This window comes from Copadichromis virginalis, linkage group LG7 (assembly GCF_057382275.1).
Source record: "Copadichromis virginalis isolate Kocher_CV1m ecotype Utaka linkage group LG7, C_Virginalis_male_GT1.1, whole genome shotgun sequence".
Classification (NCBI taxonomy): Eukaryota; Metazoa; Chordata; class Actinopteri; order Cichliformes; family Cichlidae; genus Copadichromis; species Copadichromis virginalis.
In genome coordinates this window covers 25,833,651-25,851,841 of record NC_140624.1, presented here as the reverse complement: position 1 = coordinate 25,851,841, position 18,191 = coordinate 25,833,651, and the positions used below count along the sequence as shown (strand labels likewise).

At 41.8% G+C, this 18,191-nt stretch overlaps 2 protein-coding genes across 2 annotated transcripts; one reads left to right on the top strand and one right to left on the bottom strand.

Moving 5' to 3' along the window:
* Window positions 1-1,400: 1,400 nt before the first annotated feature.
* Window positions 1,401-5,086, bottom strand: kbtbd13b (kelch repeat and BTB domain containing 13b). Its single transcript, XM_085462710.1, has one exon. It carries the CDS (start codon window positions 4,992-4,994, stop codon window positions 3,552-3,554), a length of 1,443 nt encoding a protein of 480 aa, XP_085318836.1. The 5' UTR covers window positions 4,995-5,086; the 3' UTR covers window positions 1,401-3,551.
* Window positions 5,087-5,942: 856 nt separating this feature from the next.
* LOC146705121 (serine/threonine-protein kinase pim-3-like) lies at window positions 5,943-14,777 on the top strand. Its single transcript, XM_085462709.1, has 6 exons — window positions 5,943-6,186; window positions 6,769-6,878; window positions 7,935-7,985; window positions 12,792-13,155; window positions 13,401-13,577; window positions 14,343-14,777. The coding sequence occupies exons 1-6, from the start codon at window positions 6,054-6,056 to the stop codon at window positions 14,543-14,545; spliced, it is 1,038 nt and encodes a 345-aa protein (XP_085318835.1). The 5' UTR covers window positions 5,943-6,053; the 3' UTR covers window positions 14,546-14,777.
* Window positions 14,778-18,191: the final 3,414 nt, after the last annotated feature.

Sequence of the window (18,191 nt, the reverse complement as noted above, 5' to 3'; positions counted from 1 at the left end):
GTGGAATCTTAAAGGAACAGAGTCCAGAGAGTACGTGCCCATGTCATGGGTTCCCCATGTCAAAACTTGTCCTGGTTTTCAGCACCAAATGTTGGATCTCGACCAGGCACTCTCAATCCATTGCACTGAATCAATCCATAGAAGGAATCGTGGGCAGCATGATGGTGTGGTCCTGAGTTCAACTCCACCATCTGGCCATGGCTTTTCTGTGGTGTGCAGTTTGCATGTTCTACCACCAAGTACCATAGGCATAAATGGTTGTTGGTCTTTCTGTGTTAGTCCTGCAACAGCAACCTGTCCAGGCTTTACCCTGCCTCTTTCCCTGTGTTAGCTGGGAAACGTGACTTGTTTTCAGTAGCCTTTTATTACCAAAACAAAACACTTCATTTTGTTTGTTTAGGTTTGTTGACGTTGTCCTTCACTTAAGTGTGTGTGTCCAAAAACTTGAGATCTGCAGCTTGTATATTAAGGGGTTTCCCCAGCTATTTCCACCTCTAAGTGAAGATATAGGTAGGCGTATTAGGTCAGATCTAGTGTGATCGATCATTATTTATTTTATTCTTGGCTTCCACTCATCCACCACGATAAATACTAAGATTTATCTTCTTTTGTTGACTATATGTTACATTTTACTTAATATTTTAAAATATATTATAACTTGCATGAAACAAATCAACAACAAATTGGCATGAAAGAACATGCTCCTTTTGTCGTCCATCTTCTGGACATTGTAGTTTTAACATGGTAGGTACATTCTTAAGCTTAGGTTTAGTTAATATTCTCTGAGCACTATGGTTCTCTTTCCATCAAATGAATCAATTCATAAGTTGGTTAAAAACTGCTGTTACCTGCATAAAAAAGTAAATAAGCTGTTGTATTTGACCTCAAAGATCAGCTGGAGTATAAAATAGAAATACTAAAGTAAAGAAGACAATCAATATTTTTTATTTTGGTAGTTTAGGTTTTGTTTTTCTTGTTTGTTTGTTTAAAGTGTGTAGTAGGATTGGTTCATGTGTGTTTGCAGAGACGCAGAGCAGACAGAGCATGCCCCCAACACTCATGACAAGATTAATGTCTATAGACAGACGTTCATCCATCACCTAGGCTGGGTCCTGGCTTCTGTCCCAGACTAAAGCTGACGGGGGTCACATAGAGCGTCCTCCCATGTGTGCAGACCAGACATTGGCCTTCCCCTTATTCTTGGTCACATTTACCATTACAGAAGATCTATAAGAAGATAGTATTAGGAACAGTCCCAGGGTTGTATTTGACACAATTAACATTGTCGTTTCTCTCCCACCTCAGCTCTGTTACTCTCTCACATTATTGTTCTCAGTCTTTCTCAAAATAAGGCTGTGTACCTGAGATCCAAAATCAGAATACTTTATTAATCCCTAAGGAAATTATGTGGGTTACAGTTGCTCCAAGACAGTAACAGTAATAGACTAAACTACTTAATTAATACAATATGTTACAGAGTTAACACATTTAAGAAATAGCACTAATATATACAAAGCGCTCAATTATAAATATCAAGAATATTAGACGGGTGGGAATATCACAGAGGTGAAATATATATGATTGACATGTACCTCTAACCTGTGAACATTGTCATTTGCTATTTTACTGTACAAAGGTACTGTGCAAAAGGTGTAACTATTTCAGTCTACATCGCATTAGGTGGAGGAGTTGTACAGGGAGATGGCCATGGGCAGGAATGATTTCCTGTGTGGTTCAGTGGTGCTTTTTGGAAATCTCAGTCTCTCACTGAACGTGCTCCTGTGACTAGCCAGCATGTCATGGAGTGGGTGGGTGGTATTATCCAGCATTCCATTTATCTTTGACAACATCTGCCCCTCAGACACTATCCTAAGGGAGTCTCGCTCCATCTCCACAACATTACTGGCCTTGCGGATCAGTTTATTTAGTCTGTTGGCACCTGCAATCCTCAACCTGCTCCCCCAGCACGCTGCAGTATAGAGGATGGCATTGGCCACAACAGACTCATAGAAAATCCTGAGCATTGTCAAAAAGATGTTGAAGGACCTCAGCCGCATCAGAAAATAGAGTCGACTCTGGCCCTTCTGTGGAGTGCAGTGGTGTTTTTAACCCAGTCCAGTTTATTGTCAATGTGTACTACAAGGTATTTATAGTCCTCCACAATGTCCACATTGACCGCCTGGATCAAAACAAGGGTCAAGGTTTTCCTTCAGTCTCCCCCCTTATGAAGATAGCCTGAATCATTTATCTCATTTTTCATTAGACTGGATTGCCTCATATATATTTGATGGGACTTTCTCTGTTAAATCATTGCATTTGTTCCAAGACTCTTGTGCACTGGTAGAAGGCACATTGCCTTCTACCAGTGCCAGTCTATTGGACAGGTGTCCATCCTAGTTCAGTGTCAGGCCTGGATAAGTGACTGGGTTTACTCCATATTTATATTCTGTTTTTCTAAACATATACATTGATAATAAATAATAAACTATGAAAATGAATAGCATGTCAGGTATTTTGTGTCCTTTTTCCAGTTTGTTATACTTTTATACAGTCTGCTGCTGTCTGCTGAGCTGCCTGGGGATGCTTCATTCACTTGGAAATAAGAGTTTACATGTACCATTATCCCATTAACATGAATAGGAGAAAAATGTGTGGCTGGATTTAGAAAGAATAAAAAAAATAGAATCAATAATCTTAGCTATGGATTAAAAACTATATATTTCACATTCAAGCACCACATTTTTTTTCTTACTAACAAAAGCCACATGGAAATTATAACCAGAACCCTAAATACTAAACTGAGAGTATAACCAAGCAATATGTTACAAGAGAAATGATGCAAAGCTCAAAACACCATACAACAGTAACAAGAAAGAGCCAGAAAGGAAAACATGATAGAGAAGACCTAAACAGCAGACAAACTAAGAATTAAATTAAACAAAATAATAATAAGAACTAAAAAGGACCCCCCACATACACACACACACAAAATGCTGAGTCAAAGAGCAAGGACTGTGAAATCCACAGCAAATGCAGATCTTCCGTCGTGCGCCCTCCACATTTTAACTTTAGAAACTGAACCTAAATTTAATGCATTTGTTCAGTGAGCCAAAATAGAAGAGATTTGTCTCACTGAACAAGAAAAAAAATGAAAAGCTGCACCTGAAGTAATTAAACTGCAATCAGAGTAGCAAGAGCACCTTGTATAAAATTCAAAGTGTTTGAAATTTTGCAAAAACATACACATTTTGTTCAGTTGTTGTGGGTAATGCTGATAATAAAATGTTATCATTTTTACTATGCTTGTTTCACAAGTCCATTTTCTAAACATGTACTCTTACCAGTAGCACTTCATAAAGAGATAAAATCACTACCGAGCAAACCTGAGTTCATTTTATTGGTTCAGTCGACTTTTTTATTCACTTACCTGGATGATTGAGCATGCATCAGGATTAAAAATAGTAATATTGCTGTAATAAACAAAAAACTAACAAAACCCCATCTGAGTTTAATTTAAATAATACTGATAATCCAAAAAGCAGACAGTGTCACTACTGCAGGCTGAGAGCTTTTGGCAGCTGAAGCAGAAATGTCCACACAGATCCACTTCTTGGGAAACCCTTCATCTGCCGCCTAGGCTTCCAGGTTTTACCTTCCACTACGTATTCTAGAGTCATGCTTCTGTTCAGTGTAAACACACAGTCCCCTCTTACAACAGCAGTGAATAGTGAACCTTTACTGTTGGCGAAGTGTCCAGGCAGGGTTGACCACTGGCCCAAGCTCAGATTATAACAGTCTATGAGGCATCTTAGGAAGTCATCAGATGGGCCATTTCTTATGATGAAGAGGTTGTCCCTGTGGCCCACCATGCAGTGACCATAGCTTTGGTGCCTGATCAGTGTGGTAACTAGATGCCACTCATTTTCCCCAGATGCATACTCGTAGATCTCAGTGGTCTCCATTGGCCTCCATAAACACACAAATATCCTGCTCATGGTTTTGGTGCAAGCTGCTCCTGCTGCCGGCCGAGGTAGGTTAGCAGCAAATGTCCACGTTCTGTTTTTTACATTGTATATTTCCACAGACGACATTACTGTTCGCTCATACTCCCCTCCGATGGCATATAAATGACCATGGAGACCCATAAGGCTAAGATTGTAACGCAGCTGTGCTGGGCTGGGAATCCTGCTCCAGCTGTTGCTTTCAACACTGTAGCAAAAACAAGATTCCACAACTTGTTTATGGATGCCATGAATGCCACCAATTATGAACAGTTTGTTGTCTAAAACAGTCACTCCAGCCATTGAGGTGCTGGCCTCTAGTGGAAGATCTGTTAACACTTTCCAAGTATTGCCAGTTTCATTGAGGTAGCAGATGGTCCTTGAGGCAGCATGTACAGTTTCATCCAAACCACAGGTCACATGGGCTCCTACAGCCATGAAAACATGGGGGGTCAAAGACTCCACATAAGAGATAAGCTCTAATGGTAAGGTTTTCTTGACCTCTACCTCAAGGTCAGTGTACATGTCTCGAATGAACAGTGCTGCTGCATGGTACAGATCCATAAGTCCAAAGACTGCAGAGGTGTGATACATCAGCAGACAGTTTTCTGCATCAAGAAGGTCAATAAGATGCCTAGTAAGTGGGGGCACCTGCAAAAAAGCTGCACATTCAATGGCTTCCACAATGTCGTCCTCATCCAGAATTGGCTTCTCTCCATGTAAAACTGCTAAAGCTAAAAGGAATCCTTGAGCTCGCAGAGACTTGAGGTGGATTTCTTCCTGCTGACATTCCTTCATACCGGAGCGATACAGAGCTTGAAAATAGTCGCAGCTCTGCACCAGTAACATTTTCTCCTCAGAGAACTGTCTGTCTCCAACCACAATAGTTAGTTTAGCCGAGACGAGACCAGAGCCAGCACATGGTAGATACCTTTCACAGTCTGCACCATTGAAGCGGTCACTGTCCTCTGATTCTCCATTGTACACTGACATTATAACTTGCTGGCAGTAACAAATATCCTCTGTAAAAATTACACAACAGGTTAAAGCTCTTGGAGTAGAGCACAAGAGCAGTGACTCACTCTTTAGAGTGGATCAGTTATTGCACAGGCTTTAAAATAGAAGCAGCTAAATATAGCAGAGAACAAATGATCGGGGTCACATTCATGTAGTGGACAGGACTGAAAGGGGTGAATACAGGGTTAGTGGTTGTTGCTGATACAAAATCAAAAAATCAGTTTGCCCCAAATTTACATTTGCTTTTTGATATAAAACAAATATGCCTTAAGAAATCTTTTTTTAGTACAATACTTTTATAACTTAAAATTGCTACTTTATGGTATTTAACAACAGTGGTCTTGATGGTCTACACATAACATGGACAATCAATGGTACAACAAAATTAAATCTTCACATTGACCCAAAAAGTAACATATGAGTAACTGGAGCTTCCAATAGCAAATCATCTCCATTACCAGTCTTTAGCGAATGGTTTGGAAAAAAACAAAACAAAAACGACATCATATTAACTTTCTCTCACATTGTCCAACCAACCTTATTACCATAAACAATAATATCATTTTAATTCAAATATTAAAATCATTGCATTTTAACATTATTTATTTATTTATTCGTTTATTGTTGGGGGAAGCGCTTTTTCGTTTTTGGTGTGCTGCAGCATTGCCGAGTGACCGTCTCCGAATCCCTGCACTAGTCGCGTAAAGAATAAACTAGGCCGTGGGTTTCTCATTGAATTACGACTACATTTTCAAGAAAATGACTTCACATTTACCTAAAACATGGGGCCCCTTTGTTTTTTATTCCATTTAAGTGTGTTCGTGTAGTTTTAATGCAGCAAGCTTTGTGGTACAATTTGGTGTGTCAGCGGGGGTCAGGCGGAAGGATTTTCTTGTATATACTGGCAGCAGCGTTATAGCGGAGCAACCTCAGACTTCGGGGTTTGCGCTCTGTGGACCACATCCGGAATGGATTTTAGGTTATGTTTATCTCTCCCGTGAGAGGAGCCGAGGACTGTTTTTTTTTTTCCTGAGGATGTATAGCGCCAATAATTTCTCGGTGCGGTTGAATTATTCGGGAGAAGTCAGGAGCAGCATGCTGCTCTCTAAACTGGACACCCTCTCACACATGTCGTTCAGCATGGACCTGCCGGTGAAGCTCCTGCAAGGTAACAGCCTCGACTTCGCAGCTGTGTCCATTTCACGTCACTTTATTTTACCCGCCACGCTTCAAGTCTTAATCAGAAATGGATTATTCGAAGCCGGGATTTCGAATCGGGTTGGAAAATCTGGGTCATCTGATACAAAATACAGATTTTTCTGGACTTAGTTATTCATTTAGCTAACATGTGACTAAACTAAAATGAATTTATTATTATTATTATTATTATTATTATTATTATTTTAAGTATTGAAATCAACTCAGCCTGAATGGAGCTAGGACACCTTTACCCCAATCGGAGGGACTTAAACCACTTAAAGTTTCATATATCTGCCGAATACATGGCGATCATTGTTTAAATTAGGACATTTTCAGGCCAAGGACGGGACCATTTTGACATCTAGGTGTCTTGTATAACGTAAAGTGAGTTTTTGTCTTTGCTTTAAACGTTGCAAGTGTATTCGGTGATGTGTACGTTTGTGTCGACGATTACACGCAGTTCTAATCGCGGGACGTACTATGTTGGGGTTTATTTGCAAAGTTGACATGACTTTGATTAGCCCTGACTTTTCTTCCCTGTGCTCTGCAGCCAACGCAGAGAAGCAGTCGCTTGAGAAGCAGTACCGGCTGGGTCCGGTTCTCGGCAGTGGGGGATTCGGTACCGTTTACTCAGCTGTTCGCCTCGCTGATGGTTTGCCGGTAAGAACCGAGGGGCGGCTTTGTTTTGGTCGCAGCACATGGCCAACTCTCATTGTCAAGATGCCTTGTAGCAGACAGCTGAGTTTCCTGTTTGACCCTTCAAAATCAAGCCGTACTTGAATGTTCGAGTTTAAAAACAATAACTGACAATCCTACTTAAATATTTTGTATTAGGCCTCAAGGTTCTTGCATTAAAAAGGAAGACTGAATTTGAGACTAAATGAAAACAATTATCTCAAATACGAATTAATTGAATTGAAATAATGAATTGACAGTCATTAATTTTTCAGTCTTTGTTAATTTGGTCCAGTCTTTCAACAGCCAGAATGAAGAGGCATTGTTTTATTTAAGACCAGTGTCTACATGACTTGTAGTCTGCTCTGAACTTAAATCTTGTTGTTTTCTCCAGTAAATGTGTCACATTCATATGAATTCAATTAATCTAGGCTTTGTTTTTGTTTTTTTAATTGTTGTTTTCAATTACAGCATCTCCTTAGTCTGTTAAAAGTATTGGCTTCTCGCCTACATTATCATTACAATTTTCCATAGCTGTAATTTTATCTATCATCATTTTATTATGTAATTAACAAAAAATTGAAAATTCCGTTTCTTTTTGTCAGTTCGGAATAAAAAAAAAAAACTTTTTCAGATGCTGCTTTTATTTAAAACCCACATCTGTCACTCTTACTTCCTCTTTTACTGCTATCAGCTGTGCAGCTTGACTCAGTGCTGGCATGCCTGGCTCATGTCTTTGTTGTCACAAAGAAAGCCGGTTATTAAACAAAAGTGCTTTACTCTCTGTTCCTTCTGCTAAATCTTTACTTATTGGAAGTAGGAATTTGACAATAATAGTTATTTTAATTACGGTGGGAAAATAAAGTTATTTCATAAATCAGGAACAACATTGTTAGACCAAAAGATTCATATTATCAGCATGCACAGATCTACCCTAAAGCTGCTGTATGATGGTTTGTATTTTAGTATAGAAAGAGAATTTATTCAGTTTTATTCTGAGGATATGTTTATAATATTTTGATGGTGTTTATTTACATGTAGGTGGCAGTGAAACATGTGAGCAAGGATCGGGTGACTGAGTGGGGTTCTCTGGTAAGGGCTGCCTGCATTTCTACTTGCAGTTTAACAGTTTTAATTGCCTTACTACCTGTTTTCTTACCACTTCAGCTTCTATTACTATGTGAAATTATCTTTCGTGTTCACAAATAGATGAATAAAATGAATATTAGGGGTGGGGGGAAAAAATCGATACTGTGTAGTATCGTGATATTTTGTTTGCTAATAATGTATCGATACAGGGACAGCAGAAATCGATATTTTGTTACAAAAAAAGTTTTTGTGGACTGGAACATGCTCCGACTTCAGAGCATGTTGATCCTTTTTCTGAGCAAGAATCCTGACATTCCTTCACTGTCCAAATGTGTTTAACTTTTTTTTTGGCAGCAATAAACATGACAGTTTACTTATTTTAATTTAAGACATGTTTTATTTTAATTAAGTTTAAAACTTTTTTATTTAATGTAAAATTATATTTTGTTTTAATTTACTTTCAAATTCTTCAGTTGCTGAAGAGGCTGCATAGGTTTCACAAATTGCATAGTTCAGAATAGAATAGAATAGAATAGAATTCAACTTTATTGTCATTGCACATGCACAGGTACAGGGCAACGAAATGCAGTTTGCATCCATCCAGAAGTGCTTTAGTGATATAGATATATTACAATATATATTAGCAATAATATAGATATGTGAGTATATTACAGAAATGGGTCTATTATGGTATGTTATAATGTACACGGTATGAAGTATGTTGTGAATATTCTATAACTATAAGTATGTACAGGCTGTAGTGAGTACAAGCTATGTACAGGCTATGAACAGGATATAAATATGAAAAACTATACAGAATATGAAATGAAATAAATAACTTTACAGAATCTGGGATATACAGCTATACAGAAATGGGAACTATGCAAGTTGTAAACAGTTGTAGGATTAAAGATTATCGAATGTACAGAATGATTATTTACACAGAGCTATACAGTAGTGCAGTTAAGATAAGTGAGGGTGTAGATAGTTTCTACAGAGGCTATATAAAGTGCTAGTGGTTGTGAGTGGTGGTTCAGTCCATGTTATTATTGTGTTTGAGGGTACAGTTGTCCATTGTGGGTGTGTGTATGTTCAGTCCATGAGTTTAACGTGGGTCAGATGTCAGGAGGCAGAGTTCAGGAGTCTGACAGCTGTGGGGAAGAAGCTGTTCCGGTACCTGGTGGTCTTAGTCCGGAGGCTCCTGTGGCGCCTCCCAGAGGGCAGGAGGGTGAAGAGTCCATGTGATGGGTGACTGGGGTCTTTGATGATTTTCCCAGCCCTTTTCAGACACCGCTTCCTGTAGATGTCTTTTATGGCAGGAAGTGGTGCTCCGGCGATGCGCTGGGCAGTTTTCATGACCCTCTGCAACGCCTTCCGGTCCGAGGCAGAGCAGTTCCCGTACCAGACTGTTATACAGTTGGTCAGGATGCTCTCGATGGTGCAGCGATAGAAGTTCACCAAGATGTCTGAGGACAGGTGGTTCTTCCTCAGAGTCCTCAAGAAGAAGAGGCGCTGGTGAGCCTTCTTGACCAGCTTGGAGCAGTTGGTCGTCCAGGTGAGATCCTCGGAGATGTGGACTCCCAGGAACTTGAAGCTGCTCACACGCTCCACAGCCGTCCCCTTAATGTTGATGGGTGGATGTGGGTCAGCATTCCTCCTGTTGTCCACGATGAGCTCCTTGGTCTTCTCGGTGTTAAGCAGCAGGTTGTTTGTGTCGCACCACTCAGCCAGACGATCCACCTCCTCCCTGTAGGCGGCCTCATCGTTGTCACTGATGAGGCCAATCACCGTGGTGTCATCTGCAAACTTAATGATGGTGTTGGAACCATCAGCAGGTCTGCAGTCGTGGGTGAAGAGGGAGTAGAGGAAAGGGCTCATCACACAGCCTTGTGGTACACTGGTGTTCATTGTGATGGTAGATGAGCAGCGGTTATCCAGCCGGACATGTTGGGGGCGGTTGGTCAGGAAGTCCAGTAACCATTTGCAGATGAGGGAACTGATACCCAGGTCTGTCAGTTTCCTGATGAGTTGTGAGGGGTGGATTGTATTGAATGCTGAACTGAAGTCTATAAACAGCATTCTGGCGTAGGTGTTGTTGTTGTCCAGGTGTGAGAGGACAGAGTGCATTGCGATGGAGACTGCATCCTCTGTGCTCCTGTTCCGGCGGTATGCGAATTGGTGGGGGTCCAGGGTGGGGGGGAGACAGGATTTGAAGTGTGCTAGGACCAGTCGCTCTAAGCACTTAGTGATGATGGGGGTGAGTGCTACTGGGCGGTAATCATTGAGGCAAGATGGGTTGGAGTTTTTGGGTATCGGGACGATGGAGGTGGATTTGAAGCAGGCCGGTACCACAGCGTGGGCCAAGGACAGATTGAATATGTCTGTGAGCACTCCTGCAAGCTCCCCAGAACACGCTCTGAGAACACGCCCGGGGATGCCATCAGGGCCTGCAGCCTTGTGGACATTGATCCTGCTCAGCACCGCTCCTACATCGGTGGGGGAGAGAGTCATAGGTTGGTGGTCTGGCTTCATGTCTGCTTTGGTTGTGGTTGTGGGGTTCCCTCGCTCAAAACGAGCATAAAAGTTGTTGAGCTCGTTGAGGAAGGAGACATCAGAGGATGCGGGGGAGGGTTTGGTGGTCCTGTAGTCTGTGATGGTCTGGAGTCCTTGCCACATGCGTCGAGGGTTGGAGTTGGAGAAGTGTTCTTCTACCTTCTTTTTGTAATGGTGTTTGGCTTTTTTGATGCCCTTCTTTAGATTAGCCCTGGCTGTACTGTAGGCGTGTGCATCTCCTGACCTAAAGGCAGTGTTGCGGGCCTTCAGGAGGAGACGAACATCCCGGTTCATCCAAGGCTTCTGGTTGGGGTACATGGTGATCCGTTTCTGGGTGGTGACACTGTCTGTGGTTTTGGAGATGTAATCCAGTACAGATGAGGCGTACTGGTCCAGGTCTGTGTGGGTGAACATATTCCAGTCTGTGTTTTTAAATCTGTCCTGGAGCACTGCGTCTGTCCCCTCTGGCCACACTTTAATTGTCCTCACAGCAGGTTTCACACGTTGGATGAGTGGTGAATACCGAGGTGTGAGGAACAGGGAGAGATGGTCCGATTGTCCAATGTGGGGGAGGGGTGTGGCTTTGTAGGCTCCAGCCAGGTTGGAATACACATGGTCTAAAGTCTTGTCTCCTCTGGTGTGGCAGGAGACATGTTGGTGGAATCTGGGGAGGACTGTCTTTAAGTTGGTGTGGTTGAAGTCGCCAGCAACAATAAAAGCAGCCTCGGGGTGTTTATTCTGGTGTTTGTTAATGGCTGCAGAAAGTTCTTTCATGGCCAACCTAGCATTAGCGTCGGGGGGTATATACACGGCAGTGAGTATGATCGAAGTGAATTCTCTGGGGAGATAATAAGGTCTGCATTTGACCATTAAAAACTCCGCATTAGGTGAGCAGTGACTCTCAGTAGTAGTGGAGTTCATGCACCAAGCATTGTTAATATAAATGCACAAACCTCCACCTCTGGTCTTGCCGGAGTCATCTGCTAGCCTGTCGGCTCGGTGTGTGTGGCGTCCTGCTAACTCGATAGCATTGTCCGGGCAGCTGTTGTTCAGCCATGTTTCGGTGAAAAACATGACATTTGAGTCCATAATCCGTCTGTTGTTAGTGATGGAGAGCCGTATCTCATCCATTTTGTTTGCCAGAGAACGGACATTGGCGAGAAAAATACTGGGTAAAGGCAGCCGGTGTGGTGTTAGCTTTAGCTTAGCCCGTAGCCCTCCGCGCCTACCTCGCCTTTGTTTACGATCTCGGCGCCGTCTGCGTGCACTTCCGCCCAGCCGGGGAGAGTGGGCAGCCTCCGGTGTTCTGGAGATCTCTGGGATGAGTCGGAGATCGGCGATAAAACTGTTGGAGTTGTGAGTCCAGATGTCCAGAAGCTCTTGTCTGCTGTAGGTCAGCAACGCACAGCAATTCTGGACGAATAATCCGGTTAAAAGTAGATAAAAAACCGCTAAATAGCAGAATAGCTATAATTGTGCCAGATGGTTGCATTCAGTTAAGTTGGACTAGACTGTAAAACAAACCGATCAGTTTGTCAACAATAAAACTGACTGAAATGAGAGAGAGACTGAGTGTGAGACTTTGATATTAGATAAAATGAATATTGATAGTTTACCTTTATGTACAGAATCTGAATATCGCAAAATATTTTAAAAAATTGCAATAATATCGTATCGTGCGTTAAGTATTGCGATAATATCGTATCGTGAGATGTATGGTGATTCCCACCTCTAATGAATATGTCTGGTCAATAACTAAGTCTAACTTTCTACTGCTGCTATGTATGGCCCATGAAGCTTCTTACTGTGCCCCCAGTTTCCTTGTGTTCTTTGCATGCTTTGGTATAGTTGCATGACTGGTTATCATTAGACAAAAAAGCCACTGTCAGAGTGCGTGTGCTTCTGTAGGATGAGGTGCTTGTTGCATGAATGCATTAAATGATTTAAAAATCAGGATATAGGTTTTGTTTACCTTAACTTTATAAACTGCTGTAACAAAGGAACATCACAACTGTTGGGACAAATAAAGTATATCTTGTCTTTATAATCATAAATTTTTTACCAAGCAAAACACCCCAAACACCTTAGTTCCTTGTTTTTGCATTTGTTTGGATTTCCAGCAACCTGTTGGTCCTCATGTGCCATTCTTCATAAAAACCCACATGATCGTCTTCCTCTTCTTTGCATACTTTTATCTGTATTTAACTTGATGTAATTTAAAGGACGACATCCTGATTATTTAAATTGCTCTCTCAGTCCGGAGCTTTAATTCCTTTAGAGATTGTGCTGCTGAAGAAAGTGAGTGGGACCTTTGCTGGCGTGGTGCAGCTCTTGGATTGGTGGGAGCAGGCGGATGGCTGGTTTATAGCGATGGAGCATCCCAAGCCATGTCAGGACCTGTTTGATTACATCACAGAGCGTGGCGCTCTTGATGAGGAGGCAGCACGTGGCTTCTTCCTGCAGGTACTGGAGGCCATACGTCACTGCTATGCCTGTGGCGTTGTCCACCGTGATATTAAGGACGAGAACCTGCTGGTGGACCTGAGGACCGAGCAGGTCAAACTCATTGACTTTGGCTCAGGGGCTGTTCTTAAAGACACTGTCTACACAGAGTTTGATGGTGAGTCCAAATGTCCCATTATCTGTCACTGTTTTTGTGTCTGTCACTATTTTGTGCTCCCACCCACACATCCTCCACTCACACACACAAAATTACTATTTAGAGATGGATCATTATGCTCAGAAAGTTGCCTTCATTGATGAGGAGGACATGTTCCTGACTCTATAGGCAGCCAGGAGTTGCAGCTGGAGCCATTGCTTGGCTTTAAAATGCCTGATGCTTTTCTGTATTTGTCCTCCCTGCAGGGACACGAGTATACAGTCCTCCAGAGTGGATCCGATTCCATCGATACTATGGGCGACCAGCCACCGTCTGGTCACTCGGTGTGCTGCTGTATGACATGGTGTGTGGCGACATCCCCTTTGAACATGACGAGGAGATCCTAACGGGACAGATCTATTTCAGGCGGAAAGTCTCCTCGGGTCAGTCTACCCAGTGATAGAAATTGTCTATTGTCTCTGTTCCTGTTTTGCAGCATTGGCATTTTTAGTGGCAAAGAGGGTGGGAAAACTGACCAATGAACTGACATCATACACACAAATGCTCACAAGCATGAAGCATGAAAGAGGCTATCCTGGGCTCTGTTTCATGAAACAACTTCATCCACTCTGAGTTGATTGACTCTATTTACTAACACACTGTGCCAGTGCAAGCTGGATTATGGCAGAAAAAGAAGTGCCAGTATTTACAAAGACAGTGCAATGACAAGATTGTGTATAAGAGCTGGAAACTCAGATTGTTGTGACTCACCCTATTGCAGGGGTCTCAGTTCTTGAGGGCCGGTGTCCCTGTTGCAACACACCTGAATAAAATTAGGTCATTAGCAAGAGCATAGAACTGCATGCTGAAGTGTCAACCCCTAACCCTACTCAAGTAAATTTAAGTTAATGTAAGTGTTTGGAAAAATGTACTTCTAAAAATACTTTTGCACCATGTTCATTCACTCATGAGCTGCTGTAAGATGAATCAAATGGCTGAATTGCCACCTCAGCATGCACTCAAGTTCTACAGTCTTGCTAATGACCTACTAATTGTCTTCAGGTGTGCTGCAATAGGGACACATGGAAAAGTTTCAGGACAGCGGCTCTCAAGGACTGGAGTTTGAGACCCCTGATATAAATGATTGGTCATTGGTCAGTGTGTTGTGCCTCAAGCTTTTGTACTAGTAGTTTATCTTTCTGTTGCAGAGTGCCAGCAGCTGATTGGCTGGTGTTTGTGCCAGCAGCCGTCCGACCGGCCAACCCTGGAGCAGATCTTCCTCCACCCTTGGTTGATGGGCAGCAGGGCTCAGCGAACAGACGAGGCAGCCATCACACTTCATGCTGTCAAAGATAACACCTCCTGCTCCTTCTTGAATCCATCTTCCTCCTACTCCCCTCCCAACCAGTAGAATCTCATGGTGGGCATGGTTTGGACTTGACTGACAGCTGTTCTTCAGTGTCTATGACATGTCGGTGGGAGTTGTTCACAGTTGTGGATGAAGTTTGCTGCTGTGGCGCAGCTTTGTGCTGCGTTAAAAGTGCCTTGAATTTGTTTATTTAAAGCTGCTATGGGGAAAGTGTCATTCATTGGCAAAAACCAGACTGCAAAGGGAGAGAATCTCTAGACCAGGGCTGCCCAATCCCAGTCCTCAAGAGCTACTATTCTGCATCTTTTAGATGCATCCCTACTCCAACACAGCTGAATCAAATGGTTTGATTACCTCTTCAGCATGCCATCATGTTTGGTAAAGGCCTTATAACACGCCATTCATTTGATTCGGGTGTGTGGGAACAAGGATGCATCTAAAAGCTGCAGGACGGTAGCTCTCGAGGACCGGGATTGGGCACCCCTGCTCTAGACGTTGAAAATGAAAACATTTTTGAACATCTGGTTAAATTCTGCTGTGTGCAGCCACATCAGGGCAATGGAACATCTAATCGTCTGTAAGGCTGCAGGGGATTTTAAGTCTTCCAGATATATTTAGTTAGTCTGCAATGTAACACTTTTTTGTTTGTTTGTTTTTTGTTTCTTGTTTCTATGGTTAAACAATCATCTGGACAGTCGGTTTTTTAGTTGATTGGGTTTTTTTTCTCGCAGGGCTGATTTTACTTAAAATGTGTCCACATCCAGTGTGCTTGACAGGGAATACCTGCAGTCAACCTCATCTGTTTGTCAGGGTATAAGATGCACAGTCAATGCAAATATTGTGTTTTTTATTTTGAAAACATGCATTTTTGTTATATGTATATACTTTTGTATGCATTTATTGTATTTTGTTATCTTCTTTATTGTTTTTTAAAATATTTTATTTGTTGACATTTTGAAATGTAGAATCCTGGCAGGAAAGGTTTCTTCATGGACATTATTCCAATTAAACTTTTTTTTATATATATATTTTTATATAGAAGCAGATAATATTGGTCTCAATTCTTTTCACTATACTACACAGCTTTTCCCTGTCACAGCTGCCACCACCAGTACTCTGACTCAGTCTTTCTCTATTAATAGCTGTCAATCAGGGTCAAGGCCCTCATAATGTAGGTATGATCAGCTTTGAAGAGCAGAACTGTCTACAGGAACATTTATGGCAAGCCAAATATAATAAGTTTGTTTAATACTCTACACACAAGCGTGACGGCCAGCAGTAATGTTGGCCACTCATGTAGGTTATGTTGTACGGCTCTGCAGAAACATGTAGTCATGTAAAAATATGGCAACTGTTTTACTTTGCGTGCTGGAAAGCTAAAAGTTGACAACTGCCAGACAGGTGCCAATCTCTCCTTCACATGGTTAATTTTTATGTGACTGAATAACAAATAGGTAAAGGTTAAAAACACTTTTTTAACTTAAAGAAATCCTACACAGTCCTACTCTGTGCAAACCAGGATTTGCATGTAGCCGGAGTTTACCATTGCCTGGTATATACCCTCTTAGTATGTTACTGGACTGCAGTATGTCTCTCCTGAACCAGGGGAAGTTGTCGGAGGGCTGGTGCCGTGGAACATCATGAGGATGTGTCCATGCTGCCCGCATCTCCAGCACTTCTGCCCTGACAATTGCACGGCTTCTGAACAGCTGGGCACAGTTTCTGTGGCTGCCGGGAATTGTGGAGAGACAATGCATTTAATCAAAGGAAATGGCTGCTGCTCAGCAGAACCTTGAGAAACCTTGTTAAGGCCAGGTCTGCCTGACTTCCTGCCGCTGGCCTCGGCTGCTCCCGCGATGGAGCTAGCCGCACTGCCGGATGGTCCTCAGCCAGGGTCACGGCAATCTCAAGGCTCGAGGACCGGTGACAGCGGATTCACTTTGCTGTCCCAGCCAGGAGCCCCTCCATGGATTGCTCCAGAACCACCATGTTCAGCACGAAAACTTCTCGCGGGGAAGGGTCAGGCTGCAGCCACCTGGCCACAACATCATGCACCTACCTAGCTAAGGCAAAGGGCCAGTCCCCCATCTGACAAGAGACCCAGCAAGTCTAGGATTGCCACTGGACTGCATCAAATGATGAACATGCTGTAATTTGGAGGCTGAGGGCTGTGGAACATCTGTTTCATTTGTTAAAAAAAGATCTAAAGTAAAGCGTAAAAATTCATCTTTACGTTTTCTTCCTTGAAGGCTTTATGAGTTTTTGTACATGTGCGTCTGTGTGTTTAAGTGTGCAAGTAAATGAGTGAGTTTGTTTCTGCAAGCCTTTAAAGTGAAATGTGGTGGCTGCAATGTTGAGAAGCAAGTATATTAGCATTCTGAAGTTTGCCCTGTGCTTTGATGCAAAGTTCTTGTGTTGAGGGTATGTTGGTGTACATGTTAATCAATATTAACAATAATTCAGTGTCCAAGTTCAAATCCCTCAGGTCAGTGGCTCAGTTTTACTGGCCCATGTACATTTTTATTGGCTTGGGATTTTTAATTTTTTTTAGAAAAGATATTTTTAAATATTAACGCAATTTAATCGAGTCAGTATTTTATAATATTTCACTTTCAGTCTGAAAAATGTTATGAAACTACAAACCTATAACAACTCCGGTCACAAGACTGAGGCAGTTAAGTGTGTTCTTCTGTCATGCAGACAATCCATGAGAATAAGGAAAGAAATGATGGAAACTGAGTCAAGGACATAATGTACAACGTAGAAGTGGCGTACAGTGATTTAGTAAGGGCAGCACTATTCAGTTTTCCTCAGAGGTAGCAAAAGTGCAGACATTCTGTACTTAAGTAGAAGTACAGATACTTATGTTATAAATACTGTAAAAGTTAAAGTACTGATTTTACTTCTTTACTCAATGAAAAGTGAAAAAGTGCAGCCTCTGAAATGTACTCAAAGTAAGAAAGTAAAAAGTAGTCTTTTAAGGCCATTTGCAGGCTACGAGTTATTACTGTGCAAAGCCAACTGAATCCTGTATTAATATGATAAAATTATATTAGTACAAAGGAATATAAACTTTCAGTCCTAATATGCTTTATGCTAAACAGTATAAAACTGGTATGAAGGTGGAATTCAGTGAATGAATCTACGTGTCGTCACCAAAAATGTAAAATAATTTCCAATTCCCTTCATTTAACCTACCCATGACCAAGAACATCACAGCTTCTGTGCACCAGTCCGACACAGTACAGCAAACCAACCTGTTTATCCTGCATTAAACTGCACAGTATTTTCATGCAACCTTTCAATAATACAAAGTTACTAAGCTATACCTCAGTTTGTTTTGCAGGATGTTTCACAATATGAAACATCCTGCAAAACAATGTCATATACAGAGCAAATATCTTATTTTTAAAAATGAGGATTTACATGTTAGCTTTAAATTTCCCCCTCATCAAATCCCACTGGCTAGGCCTTAATTTTAAATACAACTTCTCTTCTTCCTATCCTGTCCTGACTTTCTTATCTTTTTCCACCTCTGAGTAAAGTTAAGTGTAGCAGCAGATACACCTTTAGCTAGCAGACACACTGTGTGAGAAACAAACAGTCTGTGTCTTTGTTGAGCTGACATAAACCTTACATTTGAAAATACTTACACTTACAAAATGTTACCCCCTTTGTACATGCTTCT